This window comes from Hyperolius riggenbachi, chromosome 7 (genome assembly GCF_040937935.1).
Source record: "Hyperolius riggenbachi isolate aHypRig1 chromosome 7, aHypRig1.pri, whole genome shotgun sequence".
Taxonomy (NCBI): Eukaryota; Metazoa; Chordata; class Amphibia; order Anura; family Hyperoliidae; genus Hyperolius; species Hyperolius riggenbachi.
The window spans coordinates 256,687,602-256,705,973 of record NC_090652.1 but is presented as its reverse complement, the minus strand read 5'-3'; the positions used below and the strand labels follow the sequence as shown (position 1 = coordinate 256,705,973).

At 45.9% G+C, this 18,372-nt stretch overlaps 1 protein-coding gene across 1 annotated transcript in view; it reads left to right on the top strand.

The window, feature by feature from the left end:
- Positions 1-18,372, top strand: part of COL28A1 (collagen type XXVIII alpha 1 chain) — a 198,628-nt gene that overhangs the window by 85,383 nt on the left and 94,873 nt on the right. Inside the window, exons 7-9 of the mRNA XM_068247381.1 lie at positions 3,136-3,195; positions 3,314-3,367; positions 6,662-6,706. Of these exons, the coding sequence (XP_068103482.1) occupies positions 3,136-3,195; positions 3,314-3,367; positions 6,662-6,706 (159 nt within the window). The remainder of the gene's footprint in view (positions 1-3,135; positions 3,196-3,313; positions 3,368-6,661; positions 6,707-18,372) is intronic.

Sequence of the window (18,372 nt, the reverse complement as noted above, 5' to 3'; positions counted from 1 at the left end):
GATCATTTGTGTGTTTCTTTCCCCCTGCAGCTATCTTCCACTGAAGTGTCAGGCTGTTTCTTCCTGCAGAGTGCAGACAGCTGTGCCTGTATGTAATTCCTCAGTATGTGAAAGCCCAGCCAGCTCAGAGGAGGATTTATCCAGCTTGTAAAAGATAAGAGAGAAGCTGCCCTAATCTAAATAATACACAGGCAGTGTGCAGAGAGGGGCCTGGAGGGGGGAGATGCATCACAGAACCACAACACTGAAGAACTTGGCAGCCTTCCAGACACAGGCTGACAAGTCTGACAGGGGAAAGATACATTGATTTATTACAGAGATGGTGATAGTAGAACGTGCTGCAGTAAGCCAGAACACCTTAGAATAGCTTTTGGAACTTGTAGGATGATAAAAAACAGGATGCAATTTTTGTTACGGAGTCTCTTTAAAGGACATTTGAGGTGAAAATAAACTGATGAAAAAAATAATTGTATCTATCCTTCTCCTAAAAATGACTTTTTTTTTAGGTATCCCAGTTTTATTTTAAATTGAAATCTAGTTTTTAAGTTTGTACTGTTTCATTGTCCCTGCTCAATGACACACTCATTGAAGTATGCCAAAGCTCAAATTGATAAACAATTTACCCTTTTTTATCTTTTTCCTGCTCACAGAAGCCATTTACTGCCCGAAAAGCTTTTTACAGCTGTAATTTCTTATCAGTGAGCCGAGGTTTATTCTATAGTCTGACACAGTCTGACCCAGACAGAAACTATCACTTGCATACCTGATGTTTAATTCTTTCGGGCAGAGAAATAAAAAAGGAACACAGCATAGTCATTTGTGTGCTTGGCACTATACATACACATGTCTTTCTCATCATGTAACATGTCACCCTGGGTGTCCTTTAAGCTCTCCATACAAAAAAGCAAAGGCACCCTTTTATGTTCCGCTGCATTGCGCCCCTTCTTTCACAGGGAACGCAATGCCCACAGTGAACGCAATGCCCACAGTGAACTTAAAGAGACTCTGTAACCTCAAAAACATCCCCTGGGGGTACTCACCTCGGGTGGGGGAAGCCTCCGGATCCTAATGAGGCTTCCCACGCCGTCCTCGCTGCAGCCCTCCGAACAGCCGGCGACAGATCCGACTGTAAAATCAATATTTACCTTTGCTGGCTCCAGCGGGGGCGCTGTGGCTGCTTTCCGCTCCGAACTACACGGAAATACCCGATCTCAGTCGGGTCCGCTCTACTGCGCAGGCGCCGGAAACTTGCGCCTGCGCAGTAGAGCAGACCCGACGGCGATCGGGTATTTCCGTGTAGTTCGGAGCCGACAGCCGTCAGAGAGCCTGCGCAGGAGCCGGGAAGGTAAATAATGACGTCATCTTGTACGGAGGGCTGCAGCAAGACCCCCGTGGGACAGAGGACGGCGTGGGAAGCCTCATTAGGATCCGGAGGCTTCCCCCACCCGAGGTGAGTACCCCCCAGGGGATCTTTTGATGTTACAGATCCTCTTTAAGGGGGCCATATATTTCTCGACTTGTCAGCCGATCGACCATACGATTCAATAAGTATGATCGAATCGGATGAAAATCGGTACTGCCAAGAGCATGCCTGATCAAGTATGTTGCCAATTTTGGGCCGAAATTAGTTGCATGTATCGATCAGACATACTGCAGGATGTCAGGCCGTCGTGGTCGTTCAGGTGCACGGCAATAGTAAGTGATATTGGGACGAGCAAAACTCCCGGTGCGGTTCCCCAGTGTATTAATGTGCCCTCCTATGTGCATTTATACATTACCTGTCCTGAGTCTCCCGCCGTGTGGTGCTCATCCATCTTTGGAATACCTCACTCTCATTTCATTAGCAGTATACACGCCGCCGGTGTAAAGCATGTAGGCGTGTGTGATGTCACACATGAGCCACGTGCTATAGGCCAGCAGAGTGTATAGCTCTAATGGAAGAGAAGGGGATGTCAAAGATGGACGGGCACAGCGCTGTGGGCGACACAGGAAAAGTAATGTATAAATGCACACACGGTGGCACATTTATACACTAGGGGGGCGACGGCGGATGTGATGGACATGGACGATTCCCGAGAGATTTCATGCTGAAATCGATCTGGAATTGGCTTGGGGTGTATGGGCAGCCGACAGATCTCTCTCTAATTAGATTTGATCAGAGAGAGATTTTTGTCTCTTGGTCGAATCTGCCTATCATCGCTAGATATATGGGCACCTTTAGCCTTTTTTTCAACCTTGTGCAGGACAAAGGCTAAATGGTTAGCTTTTATACCTCTGTAATGTTCCCTCTAATACGTTGCCAAAAATGCGTCAGTGCGATAAAAATAATAATAATAATCCGAACATTTGTATAGCGCTTTTCTCCTGTTGGACTCCAAATGCTCAAGAGCTGCAGCCACAAGAACGCACTCAACGGGACACCCTGCAGTGTTAGGAAGTCTTGCCCAAGGACTTCTTACTGCATAGGCACTGACCCTAGCCAGGATTCCAACCCTAGTCGAAGGCAGAGCCCTTAAAGAGAACCAGAGAGGAAGAGCATAACAGATTTCTACATACCTGGGGCTTCCTCCAGCCCCATCAGCCTGGATCGCTCCCACGCCGCCTTTCTCCGCTTTCTCTGTTCGCCGGTACCAGGTCTCGTCATTTCGGCCAGTCGACGCAAGCACAGTGCGATCCCTCTGAACTGCGCAGGTGCATGCGTAAAGCAGGCGCCGACGAGATGGAGGGAGCCCCCGTGGATGTGTCCAACTGGCCGCGTCCAGGGGAAGTGACGGTACCCGTTACCGGCGATAAAGGCAGCGTAGGACGGCGGCGTGGGAGCGATCCATGCTGATGGGGCTGGAAGAAGCCCCAGGTATGTATAAAATCTTTTTTCATTTTTCAAGTGCCTACGTCTCTGGTTCCCTTTAACCAGTACACTATCCAAAATGCGTGAAATAAAATAAAAACGAAATAATGTATAAGCATATTACTTATTTCTCCCTTGGAACTCTCTCTGCAACATATATTTAGTTATTTTCTCATTTTCTAACAATTATGATGCTACTATTGTATGATTACATTCTGTTGCAATGAAAAAAAAAGTGTTGATAAGAAAGAGATAGTTGACATTTATTGGGATATCTTTGCTTCCAGTGTCGCCAGTCCCCTATCTGTACATGCGAGAAAGGTGAACGAGGACTTCCTGGGCAAGCTGTAAGTACTCCTCATTACTACTAATGAAGAACAACTCTCAGAACTTAAAATATTACTCCATATGCAATCATATATCTTTATTAATGACAGAATAATGCTTGCCTTTTTTGTTTCATAGGGAAAAAAGGGAAGGCCAGGAGATGATGGAGCACCTGGTCTGAAGGGTGGTAAGGTAATACATTTTTCTTTTCTTTTTTTTACACTTACCAGAAATGTATAGTTAAAATCTTTTTTTTTTTTAATCCTGAAAATCAACTGTACACAATACATTAACTTTATTGAACGTTTTATGCGTTGCACATAAACCATTTTGTATTATTTATGTGTATTACTTGCTTTGCTGGGATTGCAAAACTGACTTCCTGTGTGAATGTCACGTGCAGCTTGGTTAGACCGAATAGGAGTCGATGAAATGTCCAGGATCCTCCCCATATCCCATAATCAACCACATGAGGTAGTCAGGGAGGAGCTGGGTGGGGGTACAAGCTAGTGTTATACTGTGAACACAAAACTGACCCTGACAATCTACTCTCTGCTGCAGCAAGACTAACGCTTTGTAGTCAGCCCTGCAGCTAAAGCTAAGGCCTCCATTCCATTGAAGCAGCTCTGCTGTGAGCACGTTAGGCTGTACAACGCTCCCCTGTGTGCCATCATAACTGGGTAAGCCTCCTCTTCACTTCACAAGCACTTTATATGCATTAGCACTTTGCCTTGGCAATCCTCTGCCTCTTCCTTAATTCTCAATGAGGTTTGTACTGGTTTTGTAAACACTGTTGTCACTAGGATTTATGATACATGTGTTGCTGATTGCTTATTGTAATTCATATTTTTGCACTTTTTTGCACTTTTTTTCTGTATCTTCGGTACATAACAGTTTGTTAGTGACTTGCCCGGTGATGTAATAATTTATTTGCATGGAATATATATATATATATTAGCAGCAGGTTGACTGATAACCTTTCAGTCTTTGGGACCTTTTTTATGGATTTTAAGGTTTTTTATTTTCAGCTAATGACTTCAATAAAGATTGTTCATTTTTTGGGATAATCAGGAGTCTGCCACCTTATGTAAACATATTGGGCATCTGATGGTGGTTTTCTGGAAAAAAAAAAAAAAAAAGACATCCATCCATGAAGTTCAACCAAGCGGAGAGAAACTTGTCCTTATAAGCTTATAATCAGTGGCATAGCAATAGGGTTTGCAGAGGGTTCACTTTAAAATGATAATAATCATTACACTTGTCTCCTCCCCTTCTTGCACCTGTGACACTGTGGTTTCCTTGGCAGGTTTTGGTGCACCATATCAATTGTTATGTATAGAGTGCTGGGGGGGGGGGCATGTAACACTCACACCGGGGCCCATGGCTTCTTAGCTATGCCACTGCTTATAATGTAACTGAACAGGGAAGATACTAGATATAGGGTCATGAAATTCTAAAGGAAGCAGAGCTTGACAATTGGCTCAAGGGACTATCCTCAACTATGAACTTGCCTGAAAAGGTGGGGAATGGATGAAGGCTGCACTTGAAGGTTTCAAGGGTTGAAGATTTTCAGAGAAGACAATATGGCCATGAGGAGTCCTGTACAGGTGAATGAAGATAGAGGATTAGGAAATCTATGGAGGTGATAGGGAGTGGCAAGTTTTGTAGTTTAAATTGTATATACAGTACAGTAACTAAACAATCACAGTATTTAAGCCACCAACAAGTGAAATAAATAGGATTAGTGTCAGCACAATGACGTATCTAGGGGTGGGGTTTATTACGTGAACTATCGGTTCCTCAAGATCATATGTTGGAAACAGGAGAAACAGGCAAATGTGTATTTAAGCAACTCCGGCAAGGATTAGTAGCAAGATAAAAAGGTAATGCAGGGACAATAGGAGCCCTATCAGGTGTAGTATATTAGTATTTGGTTGTAAAAATAGCTGGTGCGTACACACACACTCTAAAAGGAAACAACGGGTCCGCCGGACCCTCCCGCTGGGCGGTCTTTAGCCGACAGTATGCGCGTGTGTACGCTCTGTCGGCAGACTGATAAGACTGTTTCTGAATGATCTGCTGAGTGAATCGTAACAGCTTTATCAGTCCACCGACAGCGCGTACACACGCGCATACTGTCGGCTAAAGACCGCCCAGTGGGAGTGTCCGGCGGACCCGTTGTTGCATTCAGTAGTGCGTGTGTACACACCTTAAGTAGATGGAAATATACTCACAAAACTGGGTTGCTGATTATAGCAACCACACTCAAGTGCGTATATGGGGAAGTACCATTAGTGTCAGAGTTGGGCCATGATGCAATGAAAGGTGGCCTGACCTGAAGAACCACTTTCTTTGACCTCTGAATTTCCCACATCTCAGTTTGATTGAGCATCTGTGGGATGTGCTAGCAATACAATCTCAATCTATGGAGGCCCCACCTCACAATTTACGGGATTTACAAGATTTGCTGCTAATGTCTTGGTGTCAGATGCCACAAGACATTTTCTGAGATCTTGAGGAGTCCATGCCTCAATGTTTTGGTGGCTCAAGGGAAATGTACTCAATATTAACCACCCTGGCGTTCTATTGATTGCGCCAGGGTGGCTGCGCAGCACTATTTTCATTTTAAAATTTTTTGTTAAATCATGTAGCTAGCCTAGCGCTAGCTACATGATAGCTGCTGAGCAGCAGCATCCCCGCGCCCCTTCCGATCACCTCCGGCGATTAGAGCAAACAGGAAATCCCGTTCAGAGCGGGATTTCCTGTTTGGCTTCCCCCGTCGCCATGGCGACGATTGTGATGATGTCACCGACGTCAGAGGGAGTACCGATCCACCCCTCAGCGCTGCCTTGCACTGATTGGCCAGGTTGTGCAGGGGTCTCGGGGGGGGGTGGGGCGCTTATGCGCCGGGTAGCGGCAGATCGGAGGCGAGTGGGTCCAACACCTAGCTAGCAAAAAATAGTGAAAATGAAATCCACCGCGGCGGTAATGAACGAGCTGAGCTCGTCATTACCGCCAAGGTGGTTAAGTAAGGCCCTGTTCACACTGCACGGGTTCCCATGCGCGTTTCGGGAACGCGTGTAGGAGGCCGACACGCACGGCATCAGACAGTGCATAGACTGCACTGTCTTATGTTCACGCTGCATGCGCTCCGGATCTGTGCGGTCCAGGAACGCATGCTGCACGCATTTTTTCCCAAAACACGCGGCTGTCCCATTCACTTTCATTGCATTTCGAACCACGGCCATCCGCGTTTGCCAATGTAAACAAAGCCTAAGTGGCTGTAATATTGGAAATGGATTGCAATCCTAAATGAAATACCTTTGCAACCTTTGCGAAATTAAGTAACCTTTGCAACTCCACCATGTAAAGTATTGAAAATCTCATTTTAGTATATTTGTATTCTTTCTACTTGACCCTTTTGGCAGTAGCTTGTTTTGATATGGCCCGTAAGATTAATATGTCATGCTTTTATCTTCATTGTAGGGTGAATCTGGACTCAACGGTATTCCTGGAAGAGATGGACTTGAGGTGAGCATGCTCTTATGATGTGGATGAATTACAAATTATTATTGAGATAATTACATAAACCAATGCTAAGGCTAAGGCTAAGAGTATACAGCTTAAAAGAAAAGTCTGCATTGAGGTTATTTGTATTTCCCCATGTTTGTGCTGGATCACCTAAATGGACTTCTCGCAAAACTCACTATACATCAACTGGACACAGTGGGGCCGTTATGCAATTAACTTTTTCTCCTTAGTTTTCTCCTAGGTGATATTTTTACAATGGTCAATAAAATGCCATTTACACCACCAGCAATCAAGGAAATACTCAAAATAATTTTGACAATACTTTTACACCTACTTTTTTGTACTTTTTCAATTGCAAAGTGCTGAAAAGTTATTTTAAATAGAAGATGAAAAATGATCTCCTAGGAGAAAATTCAGAAGAAAAAGTTAATTGCATATGGGCCTCCGAATGTGGACAACCATTGCACTTATTCAATTAACTTTTTTCCTGAGTTATCTCCCAGGTGATAGTTTTAAAATGTATAAACCATTTAAAATGTATAAACCAAATACTTTAGAAGCCTCCAGCAAGTACAAAAGTATTCAAAATAAGTTTGACATTACCCTTTTACCAACTTGTAATACTTTTTTAACTGCTAAGTGCTGAAAAGCAATTTGTTAAAAAAGATGAAAAATTAACTACTGGGAGAAATATCAGGAATAAGGTTAATTGAATAGGGGCCCATGAGAGGGTCTGCAGTTCTTTTGTTACTTATTTCCCTTTCCTACTCCGAATGTCCCATAAACGAATGCTGTAGGGTTGTCGGGGGAAAATGAGTTGAACTTACCCAGGGTTTTTAATGGTCCCCCACAGACATCCTGTGAACGTGCAGCCACTCCCCAATGCTCCGGCCCCGCCTCCGGTTCACTTCTGGAATTTCCGACTTTAAAGTCTGAAAACCACTGCGCCTGCCAGGCCGCACCCTCGCTCCTGCTGACATCACCAGGGGTGTATTGCACAGGCCTAGTATGATCTGTGCCTGCGCAAGTATACTCCTGGTGACATCAGCAAGAGCGAGAACACAGCAAAGCAGGTGCAGTGGTTTTCCGACTTTAAATGTAAGGAAACGCGGAAAGGCCGCCGTCTCTCGAGGTGAGGCGGCTGTTTCCGCGTCCAGCATGGCGTCACAAAGCGGAAAAAATGCTGCATGCCGCATAGGCAGTGCGGCGGAATCCGCATTGGTAACGGCGGAATCCGCATTGGTAACGGCGGAATCCGCATCAGAGGCGGCCCCCGCACTAGATACATTGCATGACAGTACTGGTGTGGCTGGGACTGATAGTCCACCAAGATTCAGACTTACACGCGCGCGAGCACAGAGGCAGAGTTTAAATAGCAGTTAAAAGGGAGTCGGCTGATCAGCTAGGTCAGCTGACAAATTCCACTGCTCCCATTGGACCAGCAATTAGGGAGGTCCTGGAAAGGTCCTAGAGTATATATACTGCTGGTTGTTCACTTGCTCTTTGTCTGGCGTGCGATCACATATGTGGGAGCACCTAGATCCGTAATCAGATCCGCAAGTGTGCCGGGACCAGCTGGAGCTGTAATCCTACACTTAGCTAGATTCTGTTGATAGCTAAAGTACTAGTTTGATTGTGATTATCTGTTATGCCTTTTGCCTGCCTTGACTACCCTTCTGAACTCTGATCTTGTACCTCGATATTTCTGATACTCTGTTGCCGAACCCCGGCTCGTTCCTTGACTCTGCTTCTGCCTCCTGATTTTGTACCCCGATATATCTGATACCCCGTCGCTGAACCCTGCCTGTACTTTGACTCCGCCTTTGCTTCCTGATCTTGTACTTTATCTGTCCGTGTGTGTACGACCTGGCTTGTCCGACCTCGAGAACCGACCTTACTGTTAGAGGCGGTTCCTCGCTCTGTTAGTAATCCTTAATCCTGAAGGTTACTTCCAGTCTGTCCTTCCTACTGTCAGTCTGACTCCTCCTGTCTTGGAGAGCTCAGGTCTGCGGAAGGAATCTGTGCAGTACTCCTTGCTGCACTGAGGCCTAGTCCTCTAAGTGTTACTGTTACACCTAACACTACACTCTACTCAGGTGAACAGAGGTTAGTTAGTATATCGGATTATCAGTGATACTGCAGATCACGTATAATCTGGTATACATCTGTATTCCCAGTGATTCTGCAGATCACTGGTAATCAGATCCTCTCTATGCTTCACCGATCGTTACAGAACGACAGACCATGAAACAGATGGAACGCGCTGATCCTCTGACTGTGCTTGCCACTTCGGTGGATAGCATTCATCAAGCACTGGGCCAGCACAAAGCATTGATTAATTCCCTATCGGGCTCTGTGCGAACCCTCCAGATGTCAGTTGATTCAGTGCGATCCCCTCCTAGTGATGACATACGTATGCCTGTACCTGATAAATTTTCCGGCCACAAGTCTGACTTCTGGAATTTCAGGAGTAGAGTGTTGTCATACTTTGAGTTGAGACCCCGATCCTCGGGGACTGAGACCCAACGGGTCATTTTTATTAAAACACTGTTAACTGGGGATTCCCAATCCTGGGCATACAACCTGTCTCCCACAGATACAGCTCTGACCTCAGTAGAGGAATTTTTTAAGGCTATGGCCGTGATATACGACGACCCTGACCTTGCGGCAACTTCTGAGCGGAAGCTCAAACTTTTGCGGCAAGGCAGAGGGTCAGTCGAGGATTACGCGGCAGAATTTCGTAGGTGGTCTGTTACCACCAGATTTGACAATTTTGCTCTGATGGATTATTTTCTGTCTGGGTTGTCGGAGGAGGTCTCTGACTTGATGTTAACCTTACCCGAGCCCAGGACAGTCGATGAGGCCATATCATCGGCCATCCGAGTCGATCGCCGACTACGCCATCAGAGGCAGACTAGGGGCAGTCACCGGGTCAGGGTGACCTCGTATGTGGCACCTTCTGCTATATCCTCAGTAACGGCATCTCCGCCTGTGTCACCCTCTCCGGCCGTACCTCCACCCGAACCAATGCAGATTGGTCGATCAAAACTGACCCAGGTGGAACGTAGGCGGAGAACAACAGAACAACTGTGCCTGTATTGTGCAGAAGCAGGGCATAGAGTGCGAAACTGCCCTAACAAGTCGGGAAACGGGTCTGCCTAGGAGTAGTGGGGGGTGACACCCTAGGCACATCATTCTCACCCCAAAAAGAGAAGAAGTTACTTCTCCCCTGTACTATTACATGGGATAATAAGTCTGTAGCCACTGAGGCTTTTATTGATTCTGGCTCAGCGGCCAATTTTATGAACCTTGAATTTGCTCAGGAGTTGGGTATTCCTCTCACTCCAGTAAGTCCCTCCATTCAGGTCAGGGCAGTAGACGATTCCCCTCTGCAACGGGATCGTCCCCTGTCCCAGACTCCGCTGATGAAGGTTACGATAGGGGTACTGCATGGGGAACAACTTCAGTTTTTCGTTTTGCATATGTCAAACTCCACTATTATCCTAGGCATGCCATGGTTACAAGCCCACTCTCCACAGATAGACTGGGCTACGGGTCAGGTAACCAGGTGGTCCGATCATTGTCACCAACAGTGTCTAGGGAAGGTGACATTGGGTCAGACCAAGATTTACGTGGAGGGTGTTCCCGAGGTATATTCCGATTTTTCTGATGTATTTTGGCCCAAGTCTGCTGATCAATTACCTCCTCATCGCCCGTTCGATTGCCCCATTGATCTCCGTGCTGGTTGTATGCCCCCTAGGGGTCACCTGTATAACTTGTCCGGTCCCGAGAAGTTGGCTATGCAGGAATACATTTGTGACAACTTAGCCAAGGGGTTCATTCGGCCCTCTCGGTCACCTGCTGGGGCCGGTTTCTTCTTCGTTAAGAAGAAAGACGGGGGTCTTCGACCTTGTATCGATTACCGGGGTCTCAATAAAATCACGGTGAAGAATCGCTATCCGTTACCATTGATAGACGACTTATTCACGCAGGTCACTACTGCAAAGATCTTTTCTAAGTTAGATCTGAGTGGGGCATACAACCTAATACGCATTAGAAGGGGCGATGAATGGAAGACGGCCTTTAACACACCCGACGGGCATTACGAGTATTTAGTGATGCCTTTCGGGTTGTGCAATGCGCCAGCCGTCTTCCAGGAACTAATCAATGAGGTATTTCGGGAGGTATTGGGTAGATTCGTACTGGTATACCTCGATGATATACTAATTTATTCCAATAACCTCTCCGAACACAGGGTCCACCTGAAATTTGTCCTAAACAAATTAAGACAGAATAGGCTCTACGCTAAGGTAGAAAAGTGTATATTTGAAGTGACCATGGTCACGTTTCTGGGATACGTAATTTCCACCTCGGGCCTCTCAATGGATCCTGCCAAGGTCACAGCCGTGTTGGAGTGGCCACAACCAGTGGGGTTGAAGGCCCTGCAGAGATTTTTGGGGTTTGCGAACTATTACAGGAGGTTCATTAAGGGATACTCCACGTTAGTGGCCCCCCTTACCAGTCTCACGAAAAAAGGGGCGGATACCAACCACTGGTCTCCTGAAGCCGTGGCGGCATTTGCTCTATTGAAAAAATTATTTTGTTCAGCACCAATATTGAGGCATGTTGACACATCCTTTCCCTTTATTGTGGAGGTTGATGCCTCAGAGGTTGGGGTGGGGGCGGTGCTGTCTCAACGGTCTGGGTTGCAGGGCAGATTACACCCATGTGCTTATTTTTCCCGCAGGTTTTCCCCTGCAGAAAAAAATTATGATATAGGCAACCGGGAACTTCTGGCCATTAAGTTGGCATTTGAGGAGTGGCGCCACTGGTTAGAGGGGGAAGAGCACACGATCACTGTCTACACCGACCACAAAAACTTGGAATACATCGAGGGGGCTAAGAGGCTGAGTCCCCGTCAGGCTCGGTGGTCCTTGTTTTTTACGAGATTCAGGTTTATAATCACGTACACTCCAGGCAGCAAAAATGTCAAAGCAGACGCCCTCTCCAGGTGTTTTGAACCTGAGACAGGCAGCACAGCCCCCCGCTCCTGAATCCATCATCCCGCAGAAACTGGTGTTAGCCACCACAGAGACTTGGGAGGATTGGACAGAGGTTTTGGGTCCCTTTCAGCGAGATGTTCCTGAGGGGAAACCCGAAGGGGTCTTGTTTATCCCACTGCCATTCCGGTTACAAGTTCTGCAACTCTTTCACACCCACAAGAATGCTGGTCATCCTGGAGCAGCCAGAACGCAGGATCTGATTGCCAGGTGTGCTTGGTGGCCTTCCTTGGCAACAGATTGCAAGGAGTTTGTTAAGGAGTGTGCGGTATGTGCCAGGAGTAAACCCTCCCGGCTGGCACCTGTAGGAAGGTTGCAGCCTTTGCCCACCCCGAGTGAGCCATGGACCCACCTGTCCATGGATTTTGTGGGGGAATTACCCAGGTCTGAAGGCATGTCTGTTATTTGGGTGGTAGTCGACCGGTTTAGCAAGATGGCCCATTTTGTGCCCCTGAAAGGACTCCCCTCGGCTCAAGAATTGGCCGAATTGTTTATCATTCACGTCTTCCGGCTGCATGGCATTCCGGAAGACATTGTGTCTGATAGGGGAGTCCAGTTTGTGTCTGGATTCTGGAGGGCATTTTGTCACCAAATGGGCATGAAATTGTCGTTCTCGTCAGGCTACCACCCACAGACGAATGGGCAGACAGAACGCATTAACCAATCTCTGGAGCAATTCCTGAGATGTTACGTTGCGGAGGCACAAAGTGACTGGGTGAAATTTTTGCCCTTCGCGGAATTCGCCCAAAATAATTTAAAGAATTCCTCATCTGGGTTTTCCCCATTTCAGATTGTAACAGGGAGGTCACCCAAATTCTCTCCTTTTCCAGTTATCTCGTCTCCATTTCCTGCACTGGAGGATTGGCAGAGGTCACTCAGGGACAATTGGGGAATTGTTAAGGGGAATTTGCAGAAGGCGTTTCAGTGTCAGAAGGGTCAAGCAGATAGAGATGAGCGTAATGACCTAATTACGATTTTGCGAAATTTCGCGTAATTAGTGTAATTACGATAATGGCCGTAAGTACATAATCGTAATGAAGAAGGATTTCGCGAAATTTCGCGTAAGCGTAATTTTCGCGTAATTTTCGCATTACAGTCGTATCATGCCGTAATTTCGCATTAAACGCTACCGTAATTTCGCGTTAAACCGTAACGCTCCGTATAATATAAAAAAGCCGCCGACTTTAAGGGTTAATAGCAAAGCCCCCTTAAATGCTAAGAGCCTCAAATTTGGAGAATATATTAAGGAGATCAGGAGGAATAAGAGGAAAAAATTTTTTTTCAAAAAGACCTTATAGTTTTTGAGAAAATCGATGTTAAAGTTTCAAAGGAAAAATGTAAACATTTAAAAACCCGCCGACTTTAACGGTTAATAGCAAAGCCTGCTTAAAGTTTAGGAACACCAAATTCCCAGGGTATATTAAGGGGATCAGTGGGAATAAGAGGAAAAAAATTTTTTTCAAAAAGACCTTATAGTTTTTGAGAAAATCGATTTTTAAGTTTCAAGGGCGAAAATGTCTTTTAAATGCGGAAAATGTCAGTTTTTTTTGCACAGGTAACAATAGTGTATTATTTTCATAGATTCCCCCAAGTGGGAAGAGTTTTACTTACTTAGTTCTGAGTGTGGGAAATATAAAAAAAAACGACGTGGGGTCCCCCCTCCCACCCTGACTATACCAGCCCGCATGGTCCATGGATTGGGGGGTCTCGGAAGGGGAGGGGCAGCCAAGCTTTCCCCTCCCCCTCCGAGCCCTTGTCCAATCCAAGGACAAGGGGCTCTTCTCCACCTCCGATGGGCGGTGGAGGTGGAGGCCGCGATTTCCTGGGGGGGAGGTTCATGGTGGAATCTGGGAGTCCCCTTTAAAAAGGGGTCCCCCAGATGCCCACCCCCCCTCCCAGGAGAAATGAGTATAGAGGTACTTGTACCCCATACCCATTTCCTTTAAGAGTTTAAAGTAAATAAACACGCAAACACATAGAAAAAGTATTTTAATTGAACAAAAAACATAACCACGAAAAAAGTCCTTTAATATTCTTAATTAACCATTAATACTTACCTGTCTCTTTAAATAAATGATCCCACGGAGGCTGCCCCTCCTCTTCCGAGACCCCCCAATCCATGGACCATGCGGGCTGGTATAGTCAGGGTGCGGAGCCCCACGCGGCCGGTGCTCCGCATTCTGGCTATCCCAGCCTGCATGGGGGACAAGGGGTTAAAGAGGTCTGGGAGGGGGGACCCCACGTCGTTTTTTTTTTATATTTCCCACACTCAGAACGAAGTAAGTAAAACTCTTCCCACTTGGGGGAATCTATGAAAATAATACACTATTGTTACCTGTGCAAAAAAAACTGACATTTTCCGCATTTAAAAGACATTTTTGCCCTTGAAACTTAAAAATCGATTTTCTCAAAAACTATAAGGTCTTTTTGAAAAAAAATGTTTCCTCTTATTCCCACTGATCCCCTTAATATACCCTGGGAATTTGGTGTTCCTAAACTTTAAGCAGGCTTTGCTATTAACCGTTAAAGTCGGCGGGTTTTTAAATGTATACATTTTTACTTTGAAACTTTAACATCGATTTTCTCAAAAACTATAAGGTCTTTTTGAAAAAAAAAATTTCCTCTTATTCCTCCTGATCTCCTTAATATATTCTCCAAATTTGAGGCTCTTAGCATTTAAGGGGGCTTTGCTATTAACCCTTAAAGTCGGCGGCTTTTTTATATTATACGGAGCGTTACGGTTTAACGCGAAATTACGGTAGCGTTTAATGCGAAATTACGGCATGAACGAAACGCGAAATTTCGCGTTGAAAATTACGCTTACGGTATTTTCAATTACGATTTTAATGGCAATTTCGCTACGCTAATTTCGCATCGTAATCGCAAATTTCGCATGCGTAATTATAGTAATGCGAAATTACGAAAATTTCAGCTCAACTCTACAAGCAGATAAGAGACGGTCCGTGGAATGGAAGTTTCAGCCAGGGGATCTAGTTTGGGTGTCCACACGTCACTTGACCCTGAAGCAACCATCTACCAAACTGGGTCCCAGGTTTGTGGGCCCATTTTCCGTGACCAAAAGAATTAACAATGTTACCTATACCATTGACCTTCCCACCAGCATGCGGGGGGTAAAGTCCTTCCACGTGTCCCTTCTTAAACCTGCAGTCCAGGTGGGTCCTACTCCTCCTCCCCCCGTGTTGGTAGATACCCAACCCGAATATGAAGTGGAAAAAATATTAGATTCTCGCAAAGTACAAAACTCGGTACAGTACCTCGTACATTGGAAAGGGTATGGCATCGAGGAGAGGCAATGGGTACCTGGGAACCGTATGCATGCGGATGAGTTGGTGAGGGAGTTTCATGCCTTACACCCCGAGAAACCTGGTGGGAGTTGTCCGGAGTCCACTCCTCGGGGGGGGGGGTAATGTAAGGAAACGCGGAAAGGCCGCCGTCTCTCGAGGTGAGGCGGCTGTTTCCGCGTCCAGCATGGCGTCACAACGCGGAAAAAACGCTGCATGCCGCATAGGCAGTGCGGCGGAATCCGCATTGGTAACGGCGGAATCCGCATTGGTAACGGCGGAATCCGCATCAGAGGCGGCCCCCGCACTAGATACATTGCATGACAGTACTGGTGTGGCTGGGACTGATAGTCCACCAAGATTCAGACTTACACGCGCGCGAGCACAGAGGCAGAGTTTAAATAGCAGTTAAAAGGGAGTCGGCTGATCAGCTGGGTCAGCTGACAAATTCCACTGCTCCCATTGGACCAGCAATTAGGGAGGTCCTGGAAAGGTCCTAGAGTATATATACTGCTGGTTGTTCACTTGCTCTTTGTCTGGCGTGCGATCACATATGTGGGAGCACCTAGATCCGTAGTCAGATCCGCAAGTGTGCCGGGACCAGCTGGAGCTGTAATCCTACACTTAGCTAGATTCTGTTGATAGCTAAAGTACTAGTTTGATTGTGATTATCTGTTATGACTTTTGCCTGCCTTGACTACCCTTCTGAACTCTGATCTTGTACCTCGATATTTCTGATACTCTGTTGCCGAACCCCGGCTCGTTCCTTGTCTCTGCTTCTGCCTCCTGATTTTGTACCCCGATATATCTGATACCCCGTTGCTGAACCCTGCCTGTACTTTGACTCCGCCTTTGCCTCCTGATCTTGTACTTTATCTGTCCGTGTGTGTACGACCTGGCTTGTCCGACCTCGAGAACCGACCTTACTGTTAGAGGCGGTTCCTCGCTCTGTTAGTAATTCTTCCTCCTGAAGGTTACTTCCAGTCTGTCCTTCCTACTGTCAGTCTGACTCCTCCCGTCTTGGAGAGCTCAGGTCTGCGGAAGGAATCTGTGCAGTACTCCTTGCTGCACTGAGGCCTAGTCCTCTAAGTGTTACTGTTACACCTAACACTACACTCTACTCAGGTGAACAGAGGTTAGTTAGTATATCGGATTATCAGTGATACTGCAGATCACGTATAATCTGGTATACATCTGTATTCCCAGTGATTCTGCAGATCACTGGTAATCAGATCCTCTCTGTGCTTCACCGATCGTTACATTAAATAAGTGAACTGGAGGCAGGGCCTGGAGCATCGGTGAATGGCTGCGTGTGCACAGGATGTCTGCGGGGTCCAATTAGAAGCCCCGGGTAAGTGTAACGCATTTTCCCCCGACCCCCCCAACAGTATTCCTTTAAGCAGCGTACACACGCCGGACTTTTTCAAACTATGAGTCGTCAGACCCACCCGCGGGGCGGTCATTCTGACTACAGTTCCACGTGAGTACAGGCTGTCGGCAGACTGATTTTGACTGATCCTATGTGTGAACATAGGAGATAACTCAGGAGAAACAGTTAAGCTGCCCATTAATCAGGTGATGTTTGTGCAGATCAACCAAGAGACAGATCTCTCTCTTATCAAATCTGATCCTAGAGAGATCTGTTGTCTGCCCATACACCGAAGGCCGATTCCCAATCCATTCAGCATGAAATCTCTCAGGAATCAGCCTTGTGACGCCACACACCACCTTGCCGCGCCCCCCCCCCCCCCCCCGGCGCATGCTGTCCCCCTAATGTAAAATGTTTCCCTGCGATGCTTGGTGCAGTACACTTTACCTGGCTCTGGTTGCCGCTGCATATGTGGGCTCATGTGTGACATCACACACACGCCCGCATTACGCCTGCAACCACATGGGGTGCGTTATGCGGATGGAGCCTGGAGCCAGCACCGGACAGGTAAAGTATACTGCACCTTGCATCGCAGGGAAACATTTTACTTTGGGGGGACAGCGCTGGTGGTTCTGCCGCTCGCCCCAATATTGCACACCGCTACTGTCGCGCACCCGATTGAGCAAGTCGGCAGTACATCTTGCAGCATGTCTGATTGATACCCGCAACCAGTTGCATCGTCGATAGGGCATGATCTTGCCGGCTCTGATTTTCTTCCGATTATAATAATCGAATCAGATGTCGATCTGCCGCCAAGTCGCCTGATGTATGGCCACCTTTATTTACATATGGGCCAGGGTTTCTTTGTCTGAAATGTCTAATGATGACAAACAAACACACAGGCAGGTAATCATATAATGGACATATTATTATTATTTTATTTATATAGTGCCAACATCTTCCACAGTGCTGTACAAAGTACAAAACAGACAATAGTTGGGAGCATAGATTCCTGAAATATATAAAATAATTAAAAACAGTTTAAAAAAGAAGTAAGTGTTGGCTCATCTTCAAACGAGACACAATTACATATTCAATAGTGTTATTAAGCATATAATCCACTTCCTCGGGTCAATGGGTGAGCCAAAAACAACATATCAGCTGAGCCTGAATATAACTTTTTTCTTTTTATTAATACCGAAAAAAAGTTTCCTATTGATAATGTGATAATCCAGGCATCTGCTTTAAAAAATGAATACAACACACTCGGGGCCTGATGGAGCATTGCCATGCTAAGTAACAATGACGTGATCATTTATATATTTTAGAGAAAAAAAATCAAACAAATAGACCAAAGGGACACTTAAGCACAAAATTCCATAGATACATTGAATATCTAGATCAGGCCTCCTGGTCAGCAGTTAAGCGATAGATGCAATTGGCTGGGTGTTGTTCTGCAGTCAAACAAAAAGAACACGAAAACAAAGAAAAACAGAAAAAGACAATTTGGGAAAATAGACACTATTATGATGGTTTTTAATGAAATACTCTTTTTTTTTACCTATCAAAACTTTGTGGCAGCTTGGTAAGGGGTCAAAATGGACCCTTTCCACCAAATTATTTGAATTAGGGTGACCAGATAATGTCATCATAACCTTACTTCATTGTGTTACCGTCACCTCTTCCTAGGCACCAGAGAAAAGAATGATTTCTTTGTTGGCCAGTCATGTCTTTGGGAAGGCGTAGAAAATTGGCGACAACAATTGTTGCTGTTCTGTGCAACTAATTACACCTGCAGGAAAAAGAACAAACCTAGGCTACAGTATATATTCTGTAAACTACAGTACAGACCACAGACTAGAAAAGTAATGTAACGGTGCTTATAATCACTTGTGGAAATTAATACCTAGCCATTAATTTAAATGGAAAGGCAAG